Source organism: Centropristis striata, chromosome 12 (genome assembly GCF_030273125.1).
Source record: "Centropristis striata isolate RG_2023a ecotype Rhode Island chromosome 12, C.striata_1.0, whole genome shotgun sequence".
Lineage (NCBI taxonomy): Eukaryota > Metazoa > Chordata > Actinopteri > Perciformes > Serranidae > Centropristis > Centropristis striata.
The window spans coordinates 11,109,340-11,131,700 of record NC_081528.1 but is presented as its reverse complement, the minus strand read 5'-3'; the positions used below and the strand labels follow the sequence as shown (position 1 = coordinate 11,131,700).

The following is a 22,361-nucleotide window of genomic DNA, read 5'->3' as shown; positions in this document are numbered from 1 at the left end:
AATGAATGAATCCTGTATGGAATTAAAGTAAATCCTGAAACGGATATCAAAACATTTTCAACCATGTACTATTAGGGCACAATATGTATAACATACGTAAACACAAATTCTCTGTTGACTTTTGAACAGGACAGTAAAATAAGAGATGGTACTATTTGTATGACAATAGATTACAGAATGAAAAGAGTAAAAACATCTAAAATAGTGTGACACCAGTAGTCCAAGTATTTGCTTTTGTGCGAGACATACCTTGTTGGCAATCCCCGTAAGTTGTTTGTAAATTACAACAATGTAAAATAAAAAGTATGTTTAAAAAAAGTAAACCTTGTAGCAAAACTAACGCGATAACTGTAAATTAGCTCCCAAGATGTGTTCATATCAGCTGAGAGGATTCATATTTATATTGCCCCCGACTACTGAAAATAGAGAAAAGTGTTTTTGTTCTGTTTTGAATTAAAATCACAATTCTTATCCTCACAAATGACTGTAAAACATTTTCTTCTTTCCCAATGCCTTTCACAGAGTTTAACAAACGCCCAGTTGATAAGAACTTTAAGTTATGATGTCCTACAAAAAAACAAGCAAACCAAAAACATCTGAGTTGTAATATATTTAATATTTTAAAATTGTACAACAATTTCAACATAACATCCTGTACTAAGGCAATACAACATACATAGTAGCAATGTTGTTATATACTTAACATTCTTTGAGAACTACAACATATAAATTAACTTTCACTTTCAGTGAAAAAGAGGGGGAGAAAACAAAAAAAACTGTCATGTCCACTGGGTGGCGGCAAAGCAGCTTTCTTGAAAATACATTCTATAGCTTGAGTGAGTTCACCACCACTATCCAAATAAATATGAAATAAGTTAAATATTTAGAAGGCTATAAGTTGTTTAGCATCTGTTCAGCGTAGTGTCTTCTCTACATTCAATCCTTGGTCACAAAACTTGTCTTCACCTCTTTTCACTCCATGCTCCGTCTGGTGGCTATGGCCTAAAGAGAAAAAAATAAAATTATATTTAATTTCCCTATTAGTCATTGTTTCATATACACATATTTACAACATTGATGACATGTCGGGCTACAGATTTCTGGAAAAAAAAAACTTTTCCTTATACTGCATTAAAAACAAATTATATTTTATTTATATTTCTGTGAAATAAGTCTGACAGAAAAGAGAAAATGTGCTTACCTTTTGAAAAAGGGACTCCAGACTATCGAAAAATTGAGTGACATTTCCCTTTGGATGTTCGTCGCAGTGTGGGCAGTTGAGCTAAAAGGAAAAACGAGAAATTTAGCTTACTGATGACCATATACTGCTAGTGCAACACACACCACACTCATTTCCTTATTGATTGGTTACTGATATTTCAGTTATGTAAAAAACTGGTGACATTTCCTCTTACCTGAGCATTTGTTGAATCGCAAATGAAGTTCAGACTTCTCTCCTGAAATGGATCAAAGAAATGTGTTGGTTTTAAAAGCGTACTGTACTACAAAACTTGACATTGTTCTTTATATAGACTTTTATATAAATTGCTTATTAAATCCCATTTACTTACAGTCAAACCCATCTTAAGGCTTCTGTAAAGCTTGCCTTCTTTGGTTGGTGCCCTTTCTGTAATGCCGAACTTCACATTCAGATTAGCCCGGAAGCATTGCAAGGCAGACGGACCGCAGCAACCCTGTTAATATAATGAAACAGAAAGCAATGTTTGTGAATAAAACATCAAGACCACAACAATATATAACAATGTCTTTTTTGTGTAATTTGACCTCTTGGAAAAACAAAAAAGCATTCCTTTTTTATATGAAACATTGTACCAAAAAAGTGATTACATTTTAGGCATAATCCAGATTAGTAAACATGACACATTTGTTGAACACTACATTTTTTTAATATGTCAGTGTTCAGCTCACTTAAATGTCATTGTCATTTGATTTAAATCAATGGCAACCTTGCAGCCGTTGTTTGTTAAATTGGTTTGGATAAATTAGATTACAGAAACCTGCAAAACCACATAAACACATATAGAGTAAGATATAGCTTTCAAAATTGGATTTTGTCAAACAAAGCTCTTGTTCACCAACAATCGGTTACATCTGCTAATTTATTAGAAAATTCATTGTGTTCTACATGTATCAATTTGAGGAGGGAAATCCTCCCATCACTGCCGTGTAAACATTTCCAAGATTCTGGTTTCATGTCATGACTTTATGATTGCAGTTTACTTTCCAATCTTATACACGCATAACACTTTGATTCAACTGAAACTTAACTAAATAAAGTTTCCACTATTTCAAAGATAAGTTTCTGTTCCGTAAAGTGCTTTGGACGTTTTTGTCTGATTGTTTCCCTCCAGATATCTTTGTGAAAGTGTTGACGATATGACACGTTTTTTTCCAACTGAAGCTACTGTTTCTGTTAAGATGCTCATACTGCATTGTGTGGCACGCATGAACCGAACCAGTTTAGGTCAAGTCATAGTTTTTAATTAAATCGTGTCTGATTGCAAAATTAGTAGATTACATTATCCCATCAGGGTAAGAAATTAACAAGAGAAATTATATTTCTTATAATTTATTGAAAAATTTGCTACTTTTATAGTCAAAATATCTTATGATTTTGCGACAATTCAGAAAAAAAATCACTACACCATAGAGCAAAATTTGCACATCTCCAAACCCACTCAGGGATCCTAATCATTTGTGGTTCAAGATAAGCAATAATTTGCCTATTCTTTAAGAGAAGATTGAGTCAAATGTTTCTTGCATGTCAGAAAAACATTTTGAGGTGGTGAGGAAGTGTCATGGTTTTGTCTGCTCTCTGCCTGATTACTCATCACATTTCACTTGAGAGTGCAACGGAAGCTGTGAGAAAATACACTGAGCAGTCTCGACATGACTCACTCAGGAGCCTGACAAGAAAGAGGGCTGAATTTACAAGTAATGCATTTGATCTTAGAATGCATTTATTTGAGGTCAAATGCATGTTATCAAATTATGTGGAATTGTTTGGCCCACAAGAGCATCGCTCAAAACTGGAAAATTTATACTTGTATGTAGTTGTTCTATGGGTATAATATTTAACCACTTGTGCCTGTAATTCCTTTACAAAAAACTAAATGCATGGCAGCTAGTTTGTAAAACATGTGGAGGATGCTATTTGGTTCTATATATTATGTTAATCATAAATATTTCAACCATAAAACTCAAATAAAATTGCTTTTGTGCCATTAATACGTAGCAATATTAAGATTAGTTTCAGTTTATCAAATTCAAAAAGGAAATAAAAATGAAAACCTAATTTGCAAAATATTGTGTTATGTTAATAAATGGTATATTATTCTTGCATATCAGTTCATTCTATTAAAGACGACAGATTTTTAGATTTAACTTGTAAAGTTTGCACTGCTTATGTCTGTTTTGGATTAATTCAATTTTAAATTAAACTAACTATCAGATGTGGAAAAAGATTGGAAACATATTTAAAAATGGACTCTGCAAAGTAAGCCTTGAAGTTACAGCTGATTGTATATGCTTTTTATGAATGCATTTTGTTGTTCCACCAATCATTTGATGTACTCCTACAGTAGCCAGCACATGACAATTAGCAACTACAGTAAGTGGGAGAATAACAACAATGAGTAAGCAACCACAAATATTAAGTGTGGCTGTAATACAGACTATCAACATCATTTTAATACAAATTAGTTTGGCTTACCGTGAGATTCTGTGGTGGAATATTCAGCATCGTGTCGTTGTTCTGCAACGCACAAACCAAGAATATTGTACTCAGTGATGAGAACTGCCACCACAAATGGACAAAGTTGAGAAAAAGCAAATGTAGATGAACCTACCTTAAGGTTTTTTCTCACAGCCTGCAGTTCACTCATGACCTCAAGTAATTTTCTCAATGGTCTCTCCGTTGTGCTGGCCAAAGAACTGCAGCAAACTGCAAAAAGGCAAAAAACAACCAGCTTCATATTCTCAGTGTGAGCCGCACGCACCAGATCACCAAAGCAGGCTTTTTCAAAAAGTTTTACTGGAAATGCAGACAGTTGTGTGACTTACCTTTTTATACATATCCCTGAGGACACAGGAAAACCACTTGCAGAGAGTTGGAAAGCTGCAGAAACTGGTGTGTGTGAGTAATGAAATTTTCTTTTCCACTGGCAGTCACCACTGATACGAGAGTGGCGTCAAGCCGCGCCTGCGTGGGGCCTATAGATGCAAGTGTGTGAACGATAAGTTGTTTGAGTGCACCCGACAGGAAACTACAGGGAGACGGCACTTCCCATTTTCACTTTGAATCAGTGGAGCCCTAGTTGTACCGTGTCATAGGTATTGTTCGTAGGTGTGGTATCGACAACCTGAGTGTATTGTGGCAACCTACACAAACACACGGAGCATGCTGCAACAACAGGAAACCTTTTTTAACGTGTTTAATGTTTTTATGTTGAACCACAGGTAGAGTTGAGGAGATTGTATGTTTTCTCGGTGGTGTGGGAGGAAGTCCACTTCTCCACGGAAGTGGTGAAACTTTAGCCATGCTACCGAAAGTCTTGTTGAATGTGATTTTAAGCTGACACTTCCCTTCTTTCGTCTCACTGTTCCTGGACAGTGTTCGCATTAGTCATCCGGGACAGTGCTGACCTCAACCCATGTTTCAATCTTATCTCACAACTTTATGACGTTTAATCTTTTCAAACTTGAAAACCCCGATTCCAAAAGATTTGTATCTCGGTGTAAAATTTAAATTAAAAACAGATTACATCAAATTCAGAATGAGTGTATATGGAGGTTTTGTTTTATTTCATTGCATTTTGTTTGGATACAATGTTCAGCGTCCCGACTTTTTGGGAATCAGTGTTATAATGTAATGAATTATAATAAATTATTGCATATTGAAAATCGATACATATCACTTAGATACACCTTTATTTTGTAATATTTTAAATGTCTGTAAAAGCGCATTAATAACATTTTCTAATTATATTTTACTTTTTGTAAGTTTATATAAATGTAATAGCTGTGTTAAATGAGGATGTGATATTGTCTAATATTGACTGCACGCCCTTGAATGCACCCAACGCTGCAGGCCAGCTACTTTGTGTATACATTTATCTTTGTGTTTGCATTTATTGTTTTCATTTGAGTTTGTTGAGTCTGCTCTCTATTCAGCTTGGTCATGAGTGCTTGTGTTCATATTTTTCACCCCTACCATTTTTTGCAGTTTACAGTGACCAAAGGGGAGAAGATGCAAACTCCACACAGCAGCTGGGTTCAAACCCCTAACTCTCTTGTTCTGAGGTGCTTGTAGTGTACATACATCAATTAATCTTGGCGGTTCAAGGTTTGTATAGATTTAAGATGACATTGGATAACAGCATTTAATGTAAATCAAGTGATACAGGGAGACGGCACTTCCCATTTTCACTTTGAATCAGTGGAGCCCTAGTTGTACCGTGTCATAGGTATTGTTCGTAGGTGTGGTATCGACCACCTGAGTGTATTGTGGCAACCTACACAAACACACGGAGCATGCTGCAACAACAGGAAACCTTTTTTAACATGTTTAATGTTTTTATGTTGAACCACAGGTAGAGTTGAGGAGATTGTATGTTTTCTCGGTGGTGTGGGAGGAAGTCCACTTCTCCACGGAAGTGGTGAAACTTTAGCCATGCTACCGAAAGTCTTGTTGAATGTGATTTTAAGCTGACACTTCTTTCGTCTCACTGTTCCTGGACAGTGTTTGCATTAGTCATCCGGGACAGTGCTGACCTCATGTAGTTAGCACTCCCTTTAACAATACCAGTGGAGGCAGAGCAAGACATGTTTTTGATGTTTAAAAAAGTCAGTGAAACAACTTGTCCCATCAGGTTTTGTTGATCTCGTTGCTATGAGTGATAATGTCAGTGTTCTTTACTAGACTCATAAACATTAACGGCATCACACACTGACTACCTGTGACGTTGACACACAAACCAATTGTTTTCCATGCAAACCCACACTGTAACGAAGTGTCTTAATGCATTTCAAGGTGTCAGCAGCATATGTCGTGTTTTGTTCCCCAGCATCAGCACAATTTAACTCACCAGAAAAGCATTTTTCAGCACCCTTTTTTTATGTTTGACCCTTTCAGTAAGTGTCAGTTGACTTTAAATTATGTGATGTAACAGGTTTCAACCAGTTTATGTTGCACATTAGTCCATTGCACATTAGTATCTTTCATGCCTTTTTGTAAGCACATGTTTCAAAATCACCCCATGCTTCCGGAAAAAAAAAAAAAAAGTGATTATTTTGACCAATTTAACATTGTTCCCCTGACTCTAGTGCAGACCACAAGTAGAAAAGTCAACCATCACTGACAAAATGTGCAAAATGTTTTTTAGTAATAGCTGAGCACTTGGAGTTGTAGCTGACAGTGATTCCAGCTTGATATGTGCGCTTACTGCAAACATTTATTGTAGAAAAATTAACATTTTTACGCATGCCCTCACACTTTTCATAAATGTGCCACAAGGGTTTTAGAAGGCCGGATAAAGGACACAGTAGTTATAAATAATGTCACAGAAACCGTCAGCATTTGTATGGAAATTTGACAAAATATTTCTCCTGTGACTTCAGTCATCTCCTCCAATATGCATTAGTATTACACATTGTGGAAATTCAGGAGGCATCACATGTTAGTCAGTGTACAGAAGTAGCTCACACTCTGTGCAGTCAGCCTGCCCTGTCAGGGTTCGCGCATACGTTCTGTCTGCGCACAATCTTTACATCTCTCTCGCCAGAGGGGAGGAAGTGAGAGTGAGACTGAAAGAGAAAACCCCTCTCGTCTGTTCTCTCTTTGTCAGCGTAAGGGAAAAGGTGGGTGGGGGCTTCGACTGGTCTGAGAGGTGCATCACCCTCAGACGCCCGTCTTATCAGGAGTCCTTCTGTGATGCACATGCGGGAGGGAAAATGTGTCCTCATGTATATTTAATTCATTAGAATTTCCCTCCTCTGGCTGCCATCAAGGAACCCCTCTTACCACACCTGTGGTGTATGTGTTAAAAGGCATTACTAGGCAGCTTTGTCAAAATGAAAATTGACGTAACATTCTGCCCCACAAAATGATAACATAGAGGGGGTGTAAAAATTTTTTTTTATAAAGACAAACTATTCAAATTAAAAGTTCTGTATTACTGTGTTGTAATAAATGTCTTTTAGTAGTGGTGAAACTCAACAAACAATAGAACCACATGTGTTTTTTCTTCCGACTCTCAAATACGACCCACAAAAGCATTTCTTAAATGATCGTCCTTACTGGCGGCAGGAGATCAACGCATCCTGATACGTAGACATTAAAATGATGAAACTGTTGCAGTGTCATTAGGCTAAGGCAACAAAATACTTCCCTAAGTTTAAGGCTAAAAATACATGGTGAGGGATCTTAAAAGATAGGTAAAACATAAAATACAGTAAATGCATGTAACTACCACAAGTGAGGTAGCTGCATTGGTGATGTTGAGCTGCACGGAAGGTATCAATCAATCAGTCAATCAATCAATCAGACTTTATTTGTATAGCACTTTTCATACAAGCAAGATGCAACACAAAGCGCTTCACATAAAAAATAAAGGAGAAAATAATGATAATAAAAAGATAACAAAACATAGAAACAAACACCCTCCACCCCACCCACCTTCAACCCACCCATCCTATTAAAAACAAAGCACAAACTGAGGAACTGAGGACAGGTAACATTGTTTACTTTTATTTTCTCATGGGACACAAACACTGGTCTTGTGGGTGAATGTCCTGTTGTCTCCTATTCACCACCTCTCATGCCCTCCCCATGTGGTCTTTTTGCTCCTAACCTTGATTCAACCTTTGCTTTTAAACTTTGATGTTTCTTCCATCTTGGCATCATTCATAATTTCTGCGGCCATTAGAGAACACATTCTGGGACGTCGAGTAGTGAAAAATGTACCTGATCCTCCTCCAGCATGTCAATGACTTTTCATCTCTTTAGTTTGTCAGGAAGACCTCTCTACTGACAATTTGACCTTTTTGGAAACAGACCTGCAGGTCATCTTGACCAAAATACACTTATTTAACATTTTACATCGTGGTTTGGTCTTTCGTATGAGTTGAGCTAAAAATAAAAAAATGACATGCTGGAAGATAAGAGACAGACCAAACTAGTAACTTACAACATACAAAGACTTATGTATTGTTTGCTAATAAAGTGTAACCAGACTTGCAAAAATGACCAAAGTCTTGTGTCTCTGTTCTCAGTTATTTTACTTGCTACATTATACTATTTTACTTAACTATTTTACTAGCAAATTAAGCTGCTAATCTCACCATGTGCTTAAAAAAAAAAAAAAGTCATTTCATGATGGAAGAGTCTAATCGTCACACATGCCTCATTTGAATTTAAGAGCTCAAGCATTTTCCACTTAAATTGAGTGAAACGCTGCTGTACTGAGGCATGCTTTTGGTGATGACTAAAGCTCTCGGTCAGGCTTGAAGACATGTCACACAGTGAGAGTTGCTCTTTGTGGTCAGCCAGAGTGTTAAACGCAGTACAACAAGTGTGACTTGAAGTGAATCTGCAGCCGGGAGATTACTGACAGATAGAGGTCAACTGGTGGGAGAGTTGAAAGGCTGTTGTTAAATGTTACAACACAGTGAACAAGCCAACATCTGAAAAACATGAACAATAGCACTAGCCGTTAAAAAGGAAGTGTATTGTTACTTTTTTGACTTACAAATTTAAGGATTTATTTCCAATGTACAGGAATACACAACTTCAAATTGAGTTAGTTTGAAGTCATCAGGTCTGTAAATCATCTCTGATAGTGTTTTCATGTATTTTTTGTCTTTTTCCCTTCAGATTTCTGTTTGCTGTATACCACCTTTATTAAAGGTTATTAACTACGTACGACGGATGAAAGCTTGAGTTTACATATGACATTTAATAGAAGACAGACATTCTGAAAAGAAAGCAGTCACATTGCTGCCGTTAAATAAAGAATGATAAAGTTAAAAAAAAAAAATCTGTTACGATTAGAAACAGATCTCCATCATACCAATAATAAATGACAGACTTGCTATTAACATTTTAATAAAAGGCCAGTAGTGGCATGAGTAATCTAATACTCTTACAGTCTGTTTTCTAAATATATAATTTATTCGGAACACATGGACAGATTACATTTGTTTATTATTTATGTATTTCTCTACTGTACTGTATTTCACTATTACGTAGCCTCTGCAATCAGCGCAGATATTGTTTGTTTTGTTTTGACTCAAAGTTGCCACTTTCTCATGCTGTGATGATGTCATTGTATTTATTTATTTTAGATAACATGTTTACCATGCCATTGCATTGTTTAAGCCAAATAAAATTTATGTCCAAAAAGTTCACTGTTGCTGTCTAATTTGCCCAATTATGGCATGTGTGTGTGCGTGCATATGTGTATGTATGTGCGTGTGTGTATGTATGTGTGTGGGCGACTGAAAAGAAATATTAGTCATGTTTCTTTTCTTTTTTTTTCTTTTTTTACAGTTGAGACTGCTGTGAGAACTAACAACATGAGGTGAAAAACCTCATCATTATATAGTAGTAAGTTATCATTTGTTTTCATAACTATTACACTATCAGCCAGATGTGTTAAGGCCATGTCTAAATCATATAGTTTACTTCCTACTCCCACTTGCAGTAGTATGATTTCCGACCCTGCGGTCTCCCCTCCGTGAACAGTTTGCATTTCCAGGGCGAGTGGGTGCGAGGTTGAAATGCAACTCATGCACATATTGGCATATTGTTGTTTTATTCTTCTTAATGCACATGGACATAAAATACTTCATTATGTTACAAACATTTATGGAGCTGAAACAGGGAAAAATGAAGGTGATCATGAGTGATTAAGAAAAGCGAGCGTGCATGATATTACCGTAAGTGCACAGGAAGAGTACAAAGATGAGCGTGGGTGGGGGATCGCCTCTTTTGGTCCTCTCCGCCGACACCGCAGCATGGATGACACAGCTTGTTTATATATTATTGATACTTTTTTTTTTAGTCATCATTAGTAAAATAAATGTAACTAGTATGTTTAAAATCAATTTGTGGAGTTCAGCTCTGTTTTACATTGTTATTGGTTAAATTATTTATTATAATCTAATTTCAATTAATTAAACAGAATAAAAATGGGGACAGGTGGAAGAAACCTCCAGCCGGAAGGGAATTTATTACCAGCCAAATTCTGTTGAAATTGCCTTTATCCGGTACAATATGGCACAAAGTGCAAAGTTCAGTGTACTGTGAAATCTGCCAGTTCCCAACTGTTCCAACTTTTTTTTGTTTTTTAATTTGTATAAAAAAAGTTGAAATAGAAACAAATGCTGATATCCTTTCAACACTGTTGTGTGTTAAAGGAGCCTATTATGTTATCTGATAAAATCACTCAGGAAATAAAAATGCCAGTGTTTAATTTTTCATATGAAAGTGTGATCACACCCACAGTTTCCTAATCTCAACGCATGCAAAGTGAACTTTGTTGCAACATAAGTTCTGCTTACATGTCAAAAGTCCCTTGAAGTGACATTCGGCTAGTTTTCCGGAAGTTAAGCTGCCACCCATTAAATTAGACTTTGCATCTGTTGCTGCTAAGAGTTAAGAAGACACAGAAACATCTAATAATGATATCTGACACGAGAGCTGCTCGCAATCAAAATCACTCGATCCACAAATTGTGCTGAAACAGTTGTTTCTTCATTTCATATTAATATTTTCCTCCCTTTTATTCGGTTCATCTGGCTCTTCATCAGACAGTACGGAATATTAAGTGTAAACTCTGGCCTCCATTAAATTGTATAAGGCATTTTATTGACCAAATGACCAAAAATATCCTATAGAATCATGTACAGTGAAAACAGCTGCAGCAGTATGCTGACTGATTTCAGAAGATGACTGAGACACGTTCATTCGACCATTTGACCAGAAAACCATGCTTAAGCAGTTGAGACAAAATCACAGAGCTGCTCGACTAATTTTGTAGATAATTTTTCGTTTGACTGTAACAATATAAGCTTTTATTTCCAAATGTATAGTTACACAAAGTCCACAAACTTGTGCTTCTTCTCTTTAGCTATGGAGCATCTCCCCAGTTAACTCTACACTATAGAAATTACAAAACAGTAATCTGTGTATATATTGGCTGTTTTCCTTACATTATAATATTTTTATTAGATTAGATTTGATTAGACAATACTTTATTGGTACCACAATGGGGAAATTCACTTGTTCCAGCAGCAAAAACAGAAGTAAAAGGTGTGAATATAAATAGTAGTAGTTAATAAAAAATGAAAAATACAAATATAGATCAAGATTATATAAAAGCTATGGTGAGTAAGTGCTAACAAAGGTGTACCAAAGGTATTCGACTTGTAGTATGGAAAGCTAACATGATATTCTTTCTTCTAAAGTTCTCAGATGCTCCTTGTTAACGAAGCTTTTTTTTCCATAGTCGTGCACACCTTATCTCCTCAAATGTTTAAAGGTGATTGGCTAAGGGGTCGGAAACAGATCGAGCATTGAAATCTGAGGCACGTAAATGAGTCAGGTTTGCAACAGTACCTTCTCAAGAGGATGACAAAGTGACACCTCAGCATTACCTACACACAAAATACCATCTTTAAAGTCATTATGGTTTTTCACAATGTGCTGACAAAAGTATAGATAACAGTTTCCTCTACATTGTCGAAGGTAAGGGAGTTGCAAAAAAACAACAACACATTCTTAGTCATCATGCTGTAAAAGAGTATAAGATAAAACACTGATGAATATAAACATTTAAACAGCTTTCTGTGGATGCCTAATTATCGAGAAAAACATTTTAAAAGCCCATTTCACAAATACAAAAAAAGCAAACATACCACTGATGCAGCCACTCTTTGCTTCTTCAAGGCACAATGACGGTTATTAGTTTGTCTTCAACTCGTCTTACTCAAAGGGGGCTTGTGAAAATAGGTTGCCGGCATAAATATGACACATTCTTGACCTTTTAAGAGTTAATAACAAAATCATCTTTTACCAGCAACGACCAGACTTTCGGCGCTTTGTTGTTTTGGAAATTGATCATTTTATTGGAAAAGTAAAGAGCAGCGGAGCAGTGGGAGTATTGAACAGGCTGTGTGATGTGACTGCTGTTTAACCACAACAGTAGGGGAATAACACTCAGCTGAGGGGCTGTGCAGATGTTAAAGGACATGAAACTGCCACTGTACAAAAACATCAAGCTCCAATTGGAAAGTTTTGTTCTAAAATCAAACATCCACCGTTTGAACGACACCTACTCTTCCAAAATGACTGCTCCATGCAGCGCAAGCACCCTCTCCTTTATTCATGTTAAAGTGATGTCTTTTGAAGTATTACCAGTATCTCCTCAAACCTAATAGTTCAGATGTTTGAAAGAAGACTTTGGTGTATTCTGTGGTGTACAGCTGTTGAATCCCATAATTACTGAATGTTAAAAGTGGATGGAGGATATTACCCTGGAAATAACACTAAAGCAATGGTTCCAATTTTTTTTTGAAGTGGGTTGTATAAGGTACTTAAACATATAGTCAGTGTATTACCTACAGTAGATGGCAGTCGGCATGTCCACGGTTTGGTGAATCAGGCGTACCAACACGTAACCTGAGCAATGTACTGTATTGTGGACAGGGGCAGAGGCAAAACTTATGTAATGTGAGGGTTCGATGTGTGGTGGTTGGATCACACTTCATAAGGAGAGACAGCAAGATGGCGACAGGTAACTTTCTTAAACAGCCTTTTTACCCAGTCACCAAACTTCATAACGACTTCACTTCCTGGTTTCTCACATTCCAGACTGAATTAACCAATCAGAAGCCAGTCCTAAACTGTCTTAAATACGCAGCTGCAAACATTCAACATGTAAATATGTAAATAATAAATGTGCAACATAAATACACAAACAGCCAACTGATGAAAATTATAACATTGTAAAAGCATCTTTTAGTAAATTAACTCAAACATAAATTATATTAACTTCTGAACCTTCTTAACCTTACACTTACTTTAGCCACCTCAAAAAAACGCAGCTAAAAGAATCAGTATCAGTGTAAGTGTACACTGTATTTAGAACAGTTTCACCGCTTTAGCTTGCTGTCTGACTGCCCGTTCTGACAGGGAACCGAAGCTGTTTAATCCATCTCTGGTGCCATCAAATCAACCAAACTCCTTTGACAAAAACATTAATTATACCTTACAAAACACAGGAGTTGCTGGTCTACCACTGCTTCAGTCAGTTATTTTTTGTTATTGTGTGACTTTCCTGTTTTCAAGAGTTCTCAATTCACCAAAGTCACACACTAACAGAAACTAAACATTTGAAGTAGTGGTAGACCAGCAACTTCTGTGTTCTGTGAGCTAAAAGTACTGTTTTTGTCAAAGGAGTCTGGTGGCTTTGAAGAGAGTATAGATAACGGCTTCAGTTCCCTGGCAAAGTAAAGCTGTGAAAATAATCAAAATATAACGTATCACTTATAAGTGATATTATTTTTTTTCTTTTAGGGGACTAAAATGTGTGGCTTGCTTCTTCAAACCGTGAGCATGCCAACCACTTATAAAATTACCAAAATTACCCCACACAGCACCACAAGACATTTTTCTTTAATATCAGGACATTATTCATTAAGGTGCAAATTTGTAATCGTCTGTCCATTCAAAGAGAGTTTCAGCACTGTTTTTTCGGCTCTCACCTGGTCTGTGGTGTACTTTGAACTACGAGACGGTGGATGGATTTGAGTCATAGGGGGTAACATAAAATGAACCTCTGAAATACTGGCCTTTTGATTTGGCTCATCTATATCAATTCAAAGTTTCAACTCAACAGGAAGTCATATAAATTCCGTATTCTGGCACTTTTAATTTCCTGGGGAAAAAAAGAGTTCATTGTCTTTTATAGAACAGAAAGGCTAGCAGCCATGCCTATAAATGTATTTTATGTTTCAGAAAATATGAATTTCTTTGAGTCATACGTGTTCAAAAAAGAAAATCGTATGTACCATCAGTATCTTGAGCAAATTGTTTGTGAATTCTGTAAATCTACAATGCTTTAAATAGGCTCACATTTTTCTTTTTATACCATCAAACATTTTATGCGTGGAATATATAAAAAAGAAAGAGAAAAAAGGATATCTCATCTTGGGACAAAGCTTTTCATATTTTCCGCCCGACGTTCCTCCACTGTCTAGAACAGGTTATCAGAACTTTCACAATCAGTGGCAAGCGTCCTCAAAATAATAGACAGCCGTCTGACGGCTCGGAAAAACACGTCATTACAATATCCTGTTTATTTTAAAAAGGTATGGTGTTTTGGCCAAAACCAGCCTACCACTGTACATTACCATTAATCAGCAGGAGTATCTTTCCTATAACATGATCAGAACATGTAGGTAAGAGAGCTGTACTGTATCTTTCGACAGATGATGACTTGGTTCAGTAAAAGAGAACATGAAGTGAGAGTGACTATTATTGAGTTACTCATCGAGACTTTATGTTTGTCATTTCTGTCTACAGTAACATCATTCTGGTTAGTCTGCATCATCTGAGTCATTTGACTTTCACTGTCTGGTCCGCAACATCTGGCCATTATTGGCATGCATCGCTGTGCAGAATGTACTGCAGCATATAAAGTGAAAGAGAAATTGTGAATCTAAACTAACATTGTGAATCTAAGGGGAGCATTTAGTATATGCACATTGAAACTGTAAAGTCTTGCACGTTGACACGGCATGTGTAGATGCAAACTCAGGTATATGTAAACGTAACAACAGACAAATGTGGAGAAATATATTTATTTGTCTTGCATTGTAGAAAAAATCAGTGCAAAGATAAAGCATTCTAAAATATTTAAAGTGTAGAAACCTGTCCCCAAAAGGTCCAAAAAAAGCTACTGTATAAACTGTTCTGATAGAATCAAAGATGACAAACATCAAGACCGAAACGCACTCATCGGGTTCAGTAAAGATTGGTCTTCTTCATTATTCTCAAGAACTCCTGCTCGTTGACTTCACCATCTCCATCTCGGTCAGCCTCGTCGATCATTTCCTGGAAAGATAAGAAACAAGTCTGAACATTCAACAAAAAAAAGTAACAAGTGCACCGAAAGCTATACATGATATTTCAAATGTGACAGACAAGAAAAACTCTCATGATGACTGGGCATCATACATCATACAGGGCATCTCAGTGCTCAAGTTCGTCAAAAATAACCAGCCAACAGCTACAATGTCATTGCTGTTTTAATACCACATGTAAGAACTGAACAACACAAAGGGAAGAAGATAAATAATTCCTGTCTTCAGTAAGGTTGTGTAAAATATAAGACTCTTTTAATGAATTATCTACTATACACAGTGCTTAGTATTTAGTACCTATTACTGTTTTTCCTCAATATTATTTATTAATAAAGTAAAATAATTTTTAACTTGCTGAAAGTACCCTATGAATGAATTGCATTAAGGCATTCTGCTCAAATTAAATCAATTAATAAATTGTTGCATAATTTCAGATCATGGTACTTCATCACAATCCACATTCAGATTTTTTTTTGCAACTTTTAAAGACTCCGCAGCAAACACTTCTCTGGCTGATACATTTCTTTGTACTTTTCCTACCTAAACCATCTACCACAGCCGGTGGACATAAAAATGTATTCCTAAATACCATACCATTTTAAATTCCAATACCATATTCAAATGAAAACAAGCTGCATATAACATGAAAGATACATAGTGCACTTATGACACATCAGGAGCAGTTTGAGTGTAATTTTAAAAACAAAACGGGTAAAATTTTCCGAGTAGTCAACCTTAAAGTTCATGGGAAACAGTAAAGCCTACATCAAGAATTGCAAAACAGGAACTACGAACAGAATGTCTCACAGAGCTTATAGGTTCCACCATCGATATGAAACATTAACTCAGTATTAAAAAATGCAGAACTGCAATTCATTCACAAGCTATTTAATTTTACATGGTTTCACCACAAATTCACTAATGTAAATGCATTCCTGTCATGAAAAGAAGTTCTTAGAGCCTGACCGATGTATCAGGGTGCGATGGGTCAGTGACAAATAAGGGCTGGCAAGATGTCAAATGATGTAACCACAAAAAATTATAAATATTAAATACTTCATCCACCTACATTTTATTTAAGTGGACTTATACATATAATCACTTCATTTTAAAAAACATCAAATTACATTTTTTATTGTAATATTTCTACATTACATTTCGTCAATATTGAGCAGAACATATTCTCAATACAACCATTTTTTTCTGAAGTTTTGACAAATTATGTAAAATTTGTTATAAACCATAGTGTTGAAATGTAAACGTGGATTGTATTTTTTCTCATTTTAGTTCACATTTATTTTCCTGTATATAATCAGATCTTTATGGGAAAAAAATACTTGTTACACCAACTGACAGTGGGTTAGATCACATCATTGACCCATATGTTTTCTGATATGTGCTAATATGAAAACTGTTTTACAAACTTTTACAAATTGCAGAAAATTATTTTTTAGTCATTTTAAAATGCTGATGGATTTTCTTTCTTTCTGAAACATTTTCCTTTATTCAAACTTATAGCAATTAATTTATTCTGAACATACAATGATTGATGTTTATTTAGCTACTTACTTTATTTTTTATTTATTTTTTCTGTTTTAATTTCTAGAAGTGGTTAACAAAATATTGTTAAATATGTTTTGTGTTTTACACATAAAAAAGGTATATTTTCCTTCTTGCTACATAATTCACAATATTTGCTGCCATATTGGTAATCATCCAATTTTTTCCCCACCAAAATTAGTGTCAGTCTCAAAAATACAATATAAGTCGGGCCCGACTTAAATATTGCTCTTATGTTAAAGGTCTCCAGATTGTGACATTTCACACATGCTTTTTGAAAGTAGGACTTAATAAATATTTTTGGGTGGGGGAGGTCTATGTGGCTGGAGCACCATAATATGCAGTATATGGTACATGGAAAACACGGCATGCTCTTCTAAAATATAATACCTGCAATTCTTCATCTGTGAGGGTTTCACCCAGCTCCTTTGCAACTCTTTTGAGATTATTGAAAGAGATTTTTCCTGTGCCGTCATCATCAAACAGCCGAAAAGCCTTCAGAATTTCTTCTTTAGAGTCCTTTTCACTCTATGAGACAAACACATAATGACTGATACACTACAACTTAATTTGACACTTTTTCAATCAACATCTTTCAACTAGTATGATATGCATCAATGGTATTTCTCCATGTTCAAACACAATACAAAACATTTGATTTCACTGTATATCAATGGAATTTGTTTACACACTACTGTGGCAGCCAAAGGTGAAGACATGAAAACAGATGTATAACTTTATGTATTGTAACACAGTCTTTCCAAGTCTAGACATGACAAATAACAAGTTTTCTGGTGTTGCCTTACAGCTGTATTACACTCACCATTTTCAGTGTCATCATACTAAGAAAGTCATTGAAGTCAATTGTTCCTGAGCCCTCTCTATCAATGTCTGCAATCATTTTTTTGATCTCTTCTTTCTTTGGTTCGAACCCGAGCGCTCTCATGGCAACCTGTGGCACAGATACATGGGAGATGTGAGGCTGCTGTGGCACTGTTATCTGGTTATTCGTTCATCTGTGCATACACTTGACATCTGTAACTGACCTTTAGCTCCTTCACATCAATTGTTCCAGTGCCATCTGCGTCAAAGAGATCAAAAGCCTCTTTAATTTCTTGCTTTTGCTGCTCTGTCAGTTCGACTTTGGGACTTGCCTTTTTCCGCTGACCAGCCATAGAAGCTGATTTTCGGTAACCTGAAGCCTAAAAAACACAAGCATTGATAATTATTAGGCCAAGTTTACTCAAGGTTCATACACTTTTTGAGTGGTCAAATTCAAGCACTTTTCAAGGACTTTTTAAAGTCAATTTTCAAGCTTTTCCAGTACCTTACAACGGTTCTAAGTTGCATGTTTTAGATGAGTACTTAAATGCTAAAAGGGGTAATTTCACTCAACCATACCGACAGCGATGGTTTTACACTTTTAACAATCAAAAGTACAATTTGCTCAATATTCAATGTGTTATTTTTTTTCATTGAACATGTTATTATCTATAGTCAGATTGCAAGAGAAATAAAGTAAGAATTTCAAGCATTTTCAAGCACTTTATCCAAAATCCAAGCACTTTTCAAACCTTGAAAATACAACATTAAAATTGAAGCATTTTCAAGGATTTCAAGCATCCGTATGAACCCTGGTTACTGTTTCATACAATGCACTTAGTTAGCAGGTAAAGCATGGTGATATTTGTACAGTTTGGTAAACCTTTTACTATCATGCTAGCTAACTTTAGCTCCCATGCTGCTCCACAAGACCAACAGAAACAACGTTTAACCCGCTTTAACTAAGAGTTTGCCACCCTTTACAGTTAATACCAAAACGTTAATATAGTGTCCGTTTCAAACTAGACATTTATATGGAGGTTTACCATTTAAATTAAAGATATAGCCAGAAAAGCTTCAATGATGCGTAGGATGATCGGATGTCAACAAAACACGCAGCAACGGTTGTATTTCTCCGTTGAATGACATAAGGGATGCCCCAATAGGAACCGTGAAAGCGCCGTGACGCGCTCACATTAGCCAATTGCAAAATGGAATGGGCGGGCTATAACGCTCTCTGCCAATGGTCGAGGTCGTTTCTTGTCGCCCAGCAACCAGGAAACAACGCGCTTGCGCAGTGCGTAATCGCTTGAACCGGAGCAGCTTGGCAGTGAAGACAGAAACAACTACCGTACATTTATTAAATTAAGGTAATTTTATACTCTTTATGGATAGGTATGTGTAGCAGAAACGCCTTTTAGAGAAGAGCCCTGTTTTTTCTGTACGTTTGCTCCTTTTTGGAAAGGCTGAATTTAGAAATAAAGTGCTTTATAAGTTAAAAAATTAGCTAGAGTTAGCTTAGCTTCCAAGCTGCTGTTGAAGTGGATTTCTCTGTCACTTGCTCTTTTAGATATTATTACGATTTTTAGTTTTGTTGGGTACAGTGTTAATTTACAAACAATTGGAGCAGCAGTTGCATGTATGTTGTTGTGACTAGTGGTGGAATATATATATATTTACAGTCTTTAGTTAAATTAGTCAGCAACAGGCTACCACAAAATACCCTTAATTAAAAGTCATGCATTCAGAATATTTACTTAAGCTAAGTACATTATTGTTACCAGTGTAAAACGTAAAGCTTAATAGACATAGTTAGAGTGTTTTATATGTATGTTGCATTGAAGATAAACCTTTATTAATACCACCATGGAAAAATTGCACCTCAAATTTGAATTATGTTAAGTACTTGGGTAACTGTATTTAGTTGCTTTCCACTGCATTTTTTTCTCCTTTTACATTTCAGGCACCTCAAGCAATGCTGAGAAGTACGATCATAAACCACCAACAGCATGTCGGACTGCAGAAGCTCTCAGCACTGGCAGGAATCACACATTGCTCTTTGGGCCCAAATAAAAAGTACAAATTTATCCAAGATGAAGCGAGTGGGCAGTCGACTCTTGTGTGTTCGTGTTTACGAATCTGTGAGAACCTGGAGCTGACCTGTGCTGTTGGTCAGCTGGTTTACGAGACTATTCAAGCACACCACAAGGTCTATCATACAGGGTCAGGATGCCTGCTGTTTCTCGCTGGAGCTTGGAGCCGTGCTGCTCTGGATTGCCTTCAGAGAGGAATCTCAGTAGCACACATCCTCTCAGCTATGTCTGAAGGACTGGATATATGCTTGGATGTGTGCAGGAAATGCAGCATCTCAACTGAGGGTCTTGGTGTGAGGGAATCAGAGACATTGCATGGTTTAGGAAGTCAACTGTCAAAGAAACCAGTTATGGAGGCTTCACAAGCATCGTGCAACACGCAGAGGACAACAAAAGTTGGTCACAAGATTCTAAATGGCATTGGACAAAGGAAAATAAAGCTCAGTAGACATTTTTATGAGGCAAAGTCTGAAAATGTCTCAGTACCTCATCAGCCTAACATTCTTAATGTCGCACACATTGCAGAGGGATTGAGTCACGGTTGTGTCGATGCCATGAATTTAGTAGTTGAAGCCAGTCGAATACAGTCAAACAATAACCAGCAAGATATCAACTGTTCCACGTTTGATATTACTAAAGTTGTCACTTGTGTGTTACCTGGTTTACCAGAGAACAATGCATGTGTTCTACCAGGATGCATTGTTCTCTTATCTGCTGAACAGGCTTCAGTTGCACATCACTTAAAAGATCAGCACTTGAAGGTGGCTTTAATTAACGGAGATTTATCAGATACCTATCGTCACCTTGGCTTTAAAAGGCCAACAGGTATACAGTGTGTGAGTGATCAGTCAGATTTGACAAGTTCAAGCAAAGAGGAAAAGTGGATGGAAAAGTTTGAGGCAGTTGTGTTGAACCTGGAAGTGAACCTGATACTAATCAGTGGGCTTGTAAGTGAGAGAGTGCTTCAACGCTGTTGTAGACATCATATCCTTGTGGTGGAAAAAGTTAAGGCCTCTGTTTTGACGGCATTAGCTAATGCAACAGGAGCTGTTCCTGTGACTTATGCCACACAGTTGAGTAAGCACTGTGTTGGCACTGGTATCAAGGCTGCAATATGGAGGGACATCAGCAGCCATGAGGGGAAGCCCTCAACAACTGTGAATATTTCCACTGGTGACAACAGCGAGTTGGTCACTGTGGTCATCACAAGCTGTGTAAATGGCAAGTTGCAGACCCTGGAGGATCAGTTTTGGGCGTGTGCCTATCGTGTCCACCACATACTGAAAGACAAAGCCCTCCTGCCTGGTGCTGGAGCAACAGAAATGCTTTGCCTTCATCACCTTCAAAAGCAAGCCAATCACCATTTCAGGCATCACAGAGAGAGGAATGGAGACTCTGTCCAACAAACTAAAGCAGGGACATCAGCTAACCCTTACAGGAGTGTAGTGTTGCAGCTCATGGCAGATGGTTTTATAGATTACATATCCACTGTAATGGTTAACACAGGAAAATTTTCAAAAGTCAGAGCCAGGACTGCAGTGAGCCAACAACTACAGGACTATAACGAAAGTCTAGGCATTGCTGCAAAGTTCTCACAACTTTTCTCAAAAGGTGAAGAAGAGGATGGTGAAGTTTTGTTACCTGAGAAATCCAGTGAAACACCAGCAGTACAGATCTACGATAATCTGAGTGTGAAGCAGGAAGCATGGAGGAAAGCCTTAGATCTGGTTTTCCTGGTCTTACAGACTGATTCAGAGGTCATCACTGGCATTGATCCAAAAACTGACGGAGAACAGGAAAATCTGATGCTGTTATGACTTTTTTGCAACATCTTTGGAAATGTTTTGACTGTAAACAATTCTCTTGAAGTTTTTTAGACTGTTTTAAAATATGTTTTTCAGTAAAAAAAAAAAAAGTAAATAAAGTTTTTTAAAATTATTTCTTGTCTTGTCATCAGAACATTTTCAAAGGCCATTATTAGATTTTAATGAAGCAAAGCTTCCACTTGGGGGAGACAAACACCTGTATGAAACTTCAGTCTTCGACTCATCCAAGTTGATGCAGGTAAATATGATGAAATAATTGGATTCTAAATGGTAAGACTTATACAAATATTCTTATTTTAAACAAAATCTGCAAAATAAAGAAATACACAATCTAATTCTCTATCCTGACATCCAGGTATTTAAAAAGCCTTGATAAATGAGCACATCATCACAGAAATCATGAAGTATGGTCAGTAATAATAATATATCTCGACGTTTTTATTTTATTCAACATAGTTTTTATTTTGAAGGTGCTGCTAATTTTTCCATAGGAAATACAATTAAATTAGCTTTATTTTAATTATAAATCAAGCTTGACTTGACTATTTGTATGTGACCTTTAACGTTCCTTGTCTTGGTTGAGTCACTTCAAAATAAATACTGCATATCCAAAACCCCAATTAAATTTCCCACTCACGTAGCACAGTGGGGATTTTGTTTTGCCAGTATGTTTTTTTAGACTTGGTACACTTCCTTTTTGATATTTGTCCATGCTTCATTATGTGCCTGCAGGTTGACTAACACTGTTCACATTGGACTGCCAACTATGGTGCTTTTATGACCTGCCCTGTCCTAATGGGAAGGTTTAATGGAGAAGGTACGCCTCCAGGCAGAGTAAATGTTTTTGGTTAAGTCTTATTAAGCTGTGTCCTTTCAAAAAATGTGAATGGAAAGT

At 36.5% G+C, this 22,361-nt stretch overlaps 3 protein-coding genes across 3 annotated transcripts; 1 reads left to right on the top strand and 2 right to left on the bottom strand.

Annotated features, from left to right (window-relative positions):
* Positions 1 to 696: 696 nt before the first annotated feature.
* On the bottom strand, positions 697 to 3,995 carry il21 (interleukin 21). Its single transcript, XM_059346823.1, has 6 exons — positions 3,870 to 3,995; positions 3,734 to 3,775; positions 1,572 to 1,694; positions 1,416 to 1,457; positions 1,202 to 1,282; positions 697 to 1,002 (listed from the first exon to the last, which is right to left on the bottom strand). The coding sequence occupies exons 1-6, from the start codon at positions 3,993 to 3,995 to the stop codon at positions 973 to 975; spliced, it is 444 nt and encodes a 147-aa protein (XP_059202806.1). The 3' UTR covers positions 697 to 972.
* A 10,872-nt stretch (positions 3,996 to 14,867) lies between these two features.
* Positions 14,868 to 18,730, bottom strand: cetn4 (centrin 4). Its single transcript, XM_059346839.1, has 5 exons — positions 18,594 to 18,730; positions 17,772 to 17,927; positions 17,549 to 17,677; positions 17,116 to 17,253; positions 14,868 to 15,136 (listed from the first exon to the last, which is right to left on the bottom strand). The coding sequence occupies exons 1-5, from the start codon at positions 18,594 to 18,596 to the stop codon at positions 15,047 to 15,049; spliced, it is 516 nt and encodes a 171-aa protein (XP_059202822.1). The 5' UTR covers positions 18,597 to 18,730; the 3' UTR covers positions 14,868 to 15,046.
* A 119-nt stretch (positions 18,731 to 18,849) lies between these two features.
* bbs12 (Bardet-Biedl syndrome 12) lies at positions 18,850 to 21,578 on the top strand. Its single transcript, XM_059346838.1, has 2 exons — positions 18,850 to 18,917; positions 19,511 to 21,578. Exon 2 carries the CDS (start codon positions 19,523 to 19,525, stop codon positions 21,455 to 21,457), a length of 1,935 nt encoding a protein of 644 aa, XP_059202821.1. The 5' UTR covers positions 18,850 to 18,917; positions 19,511 to 19,522; the 3' UTR covers positions 21,458 to 21,578.
* Positions 21,579 to 22,361: the final 783 nt, after the last annotated feature.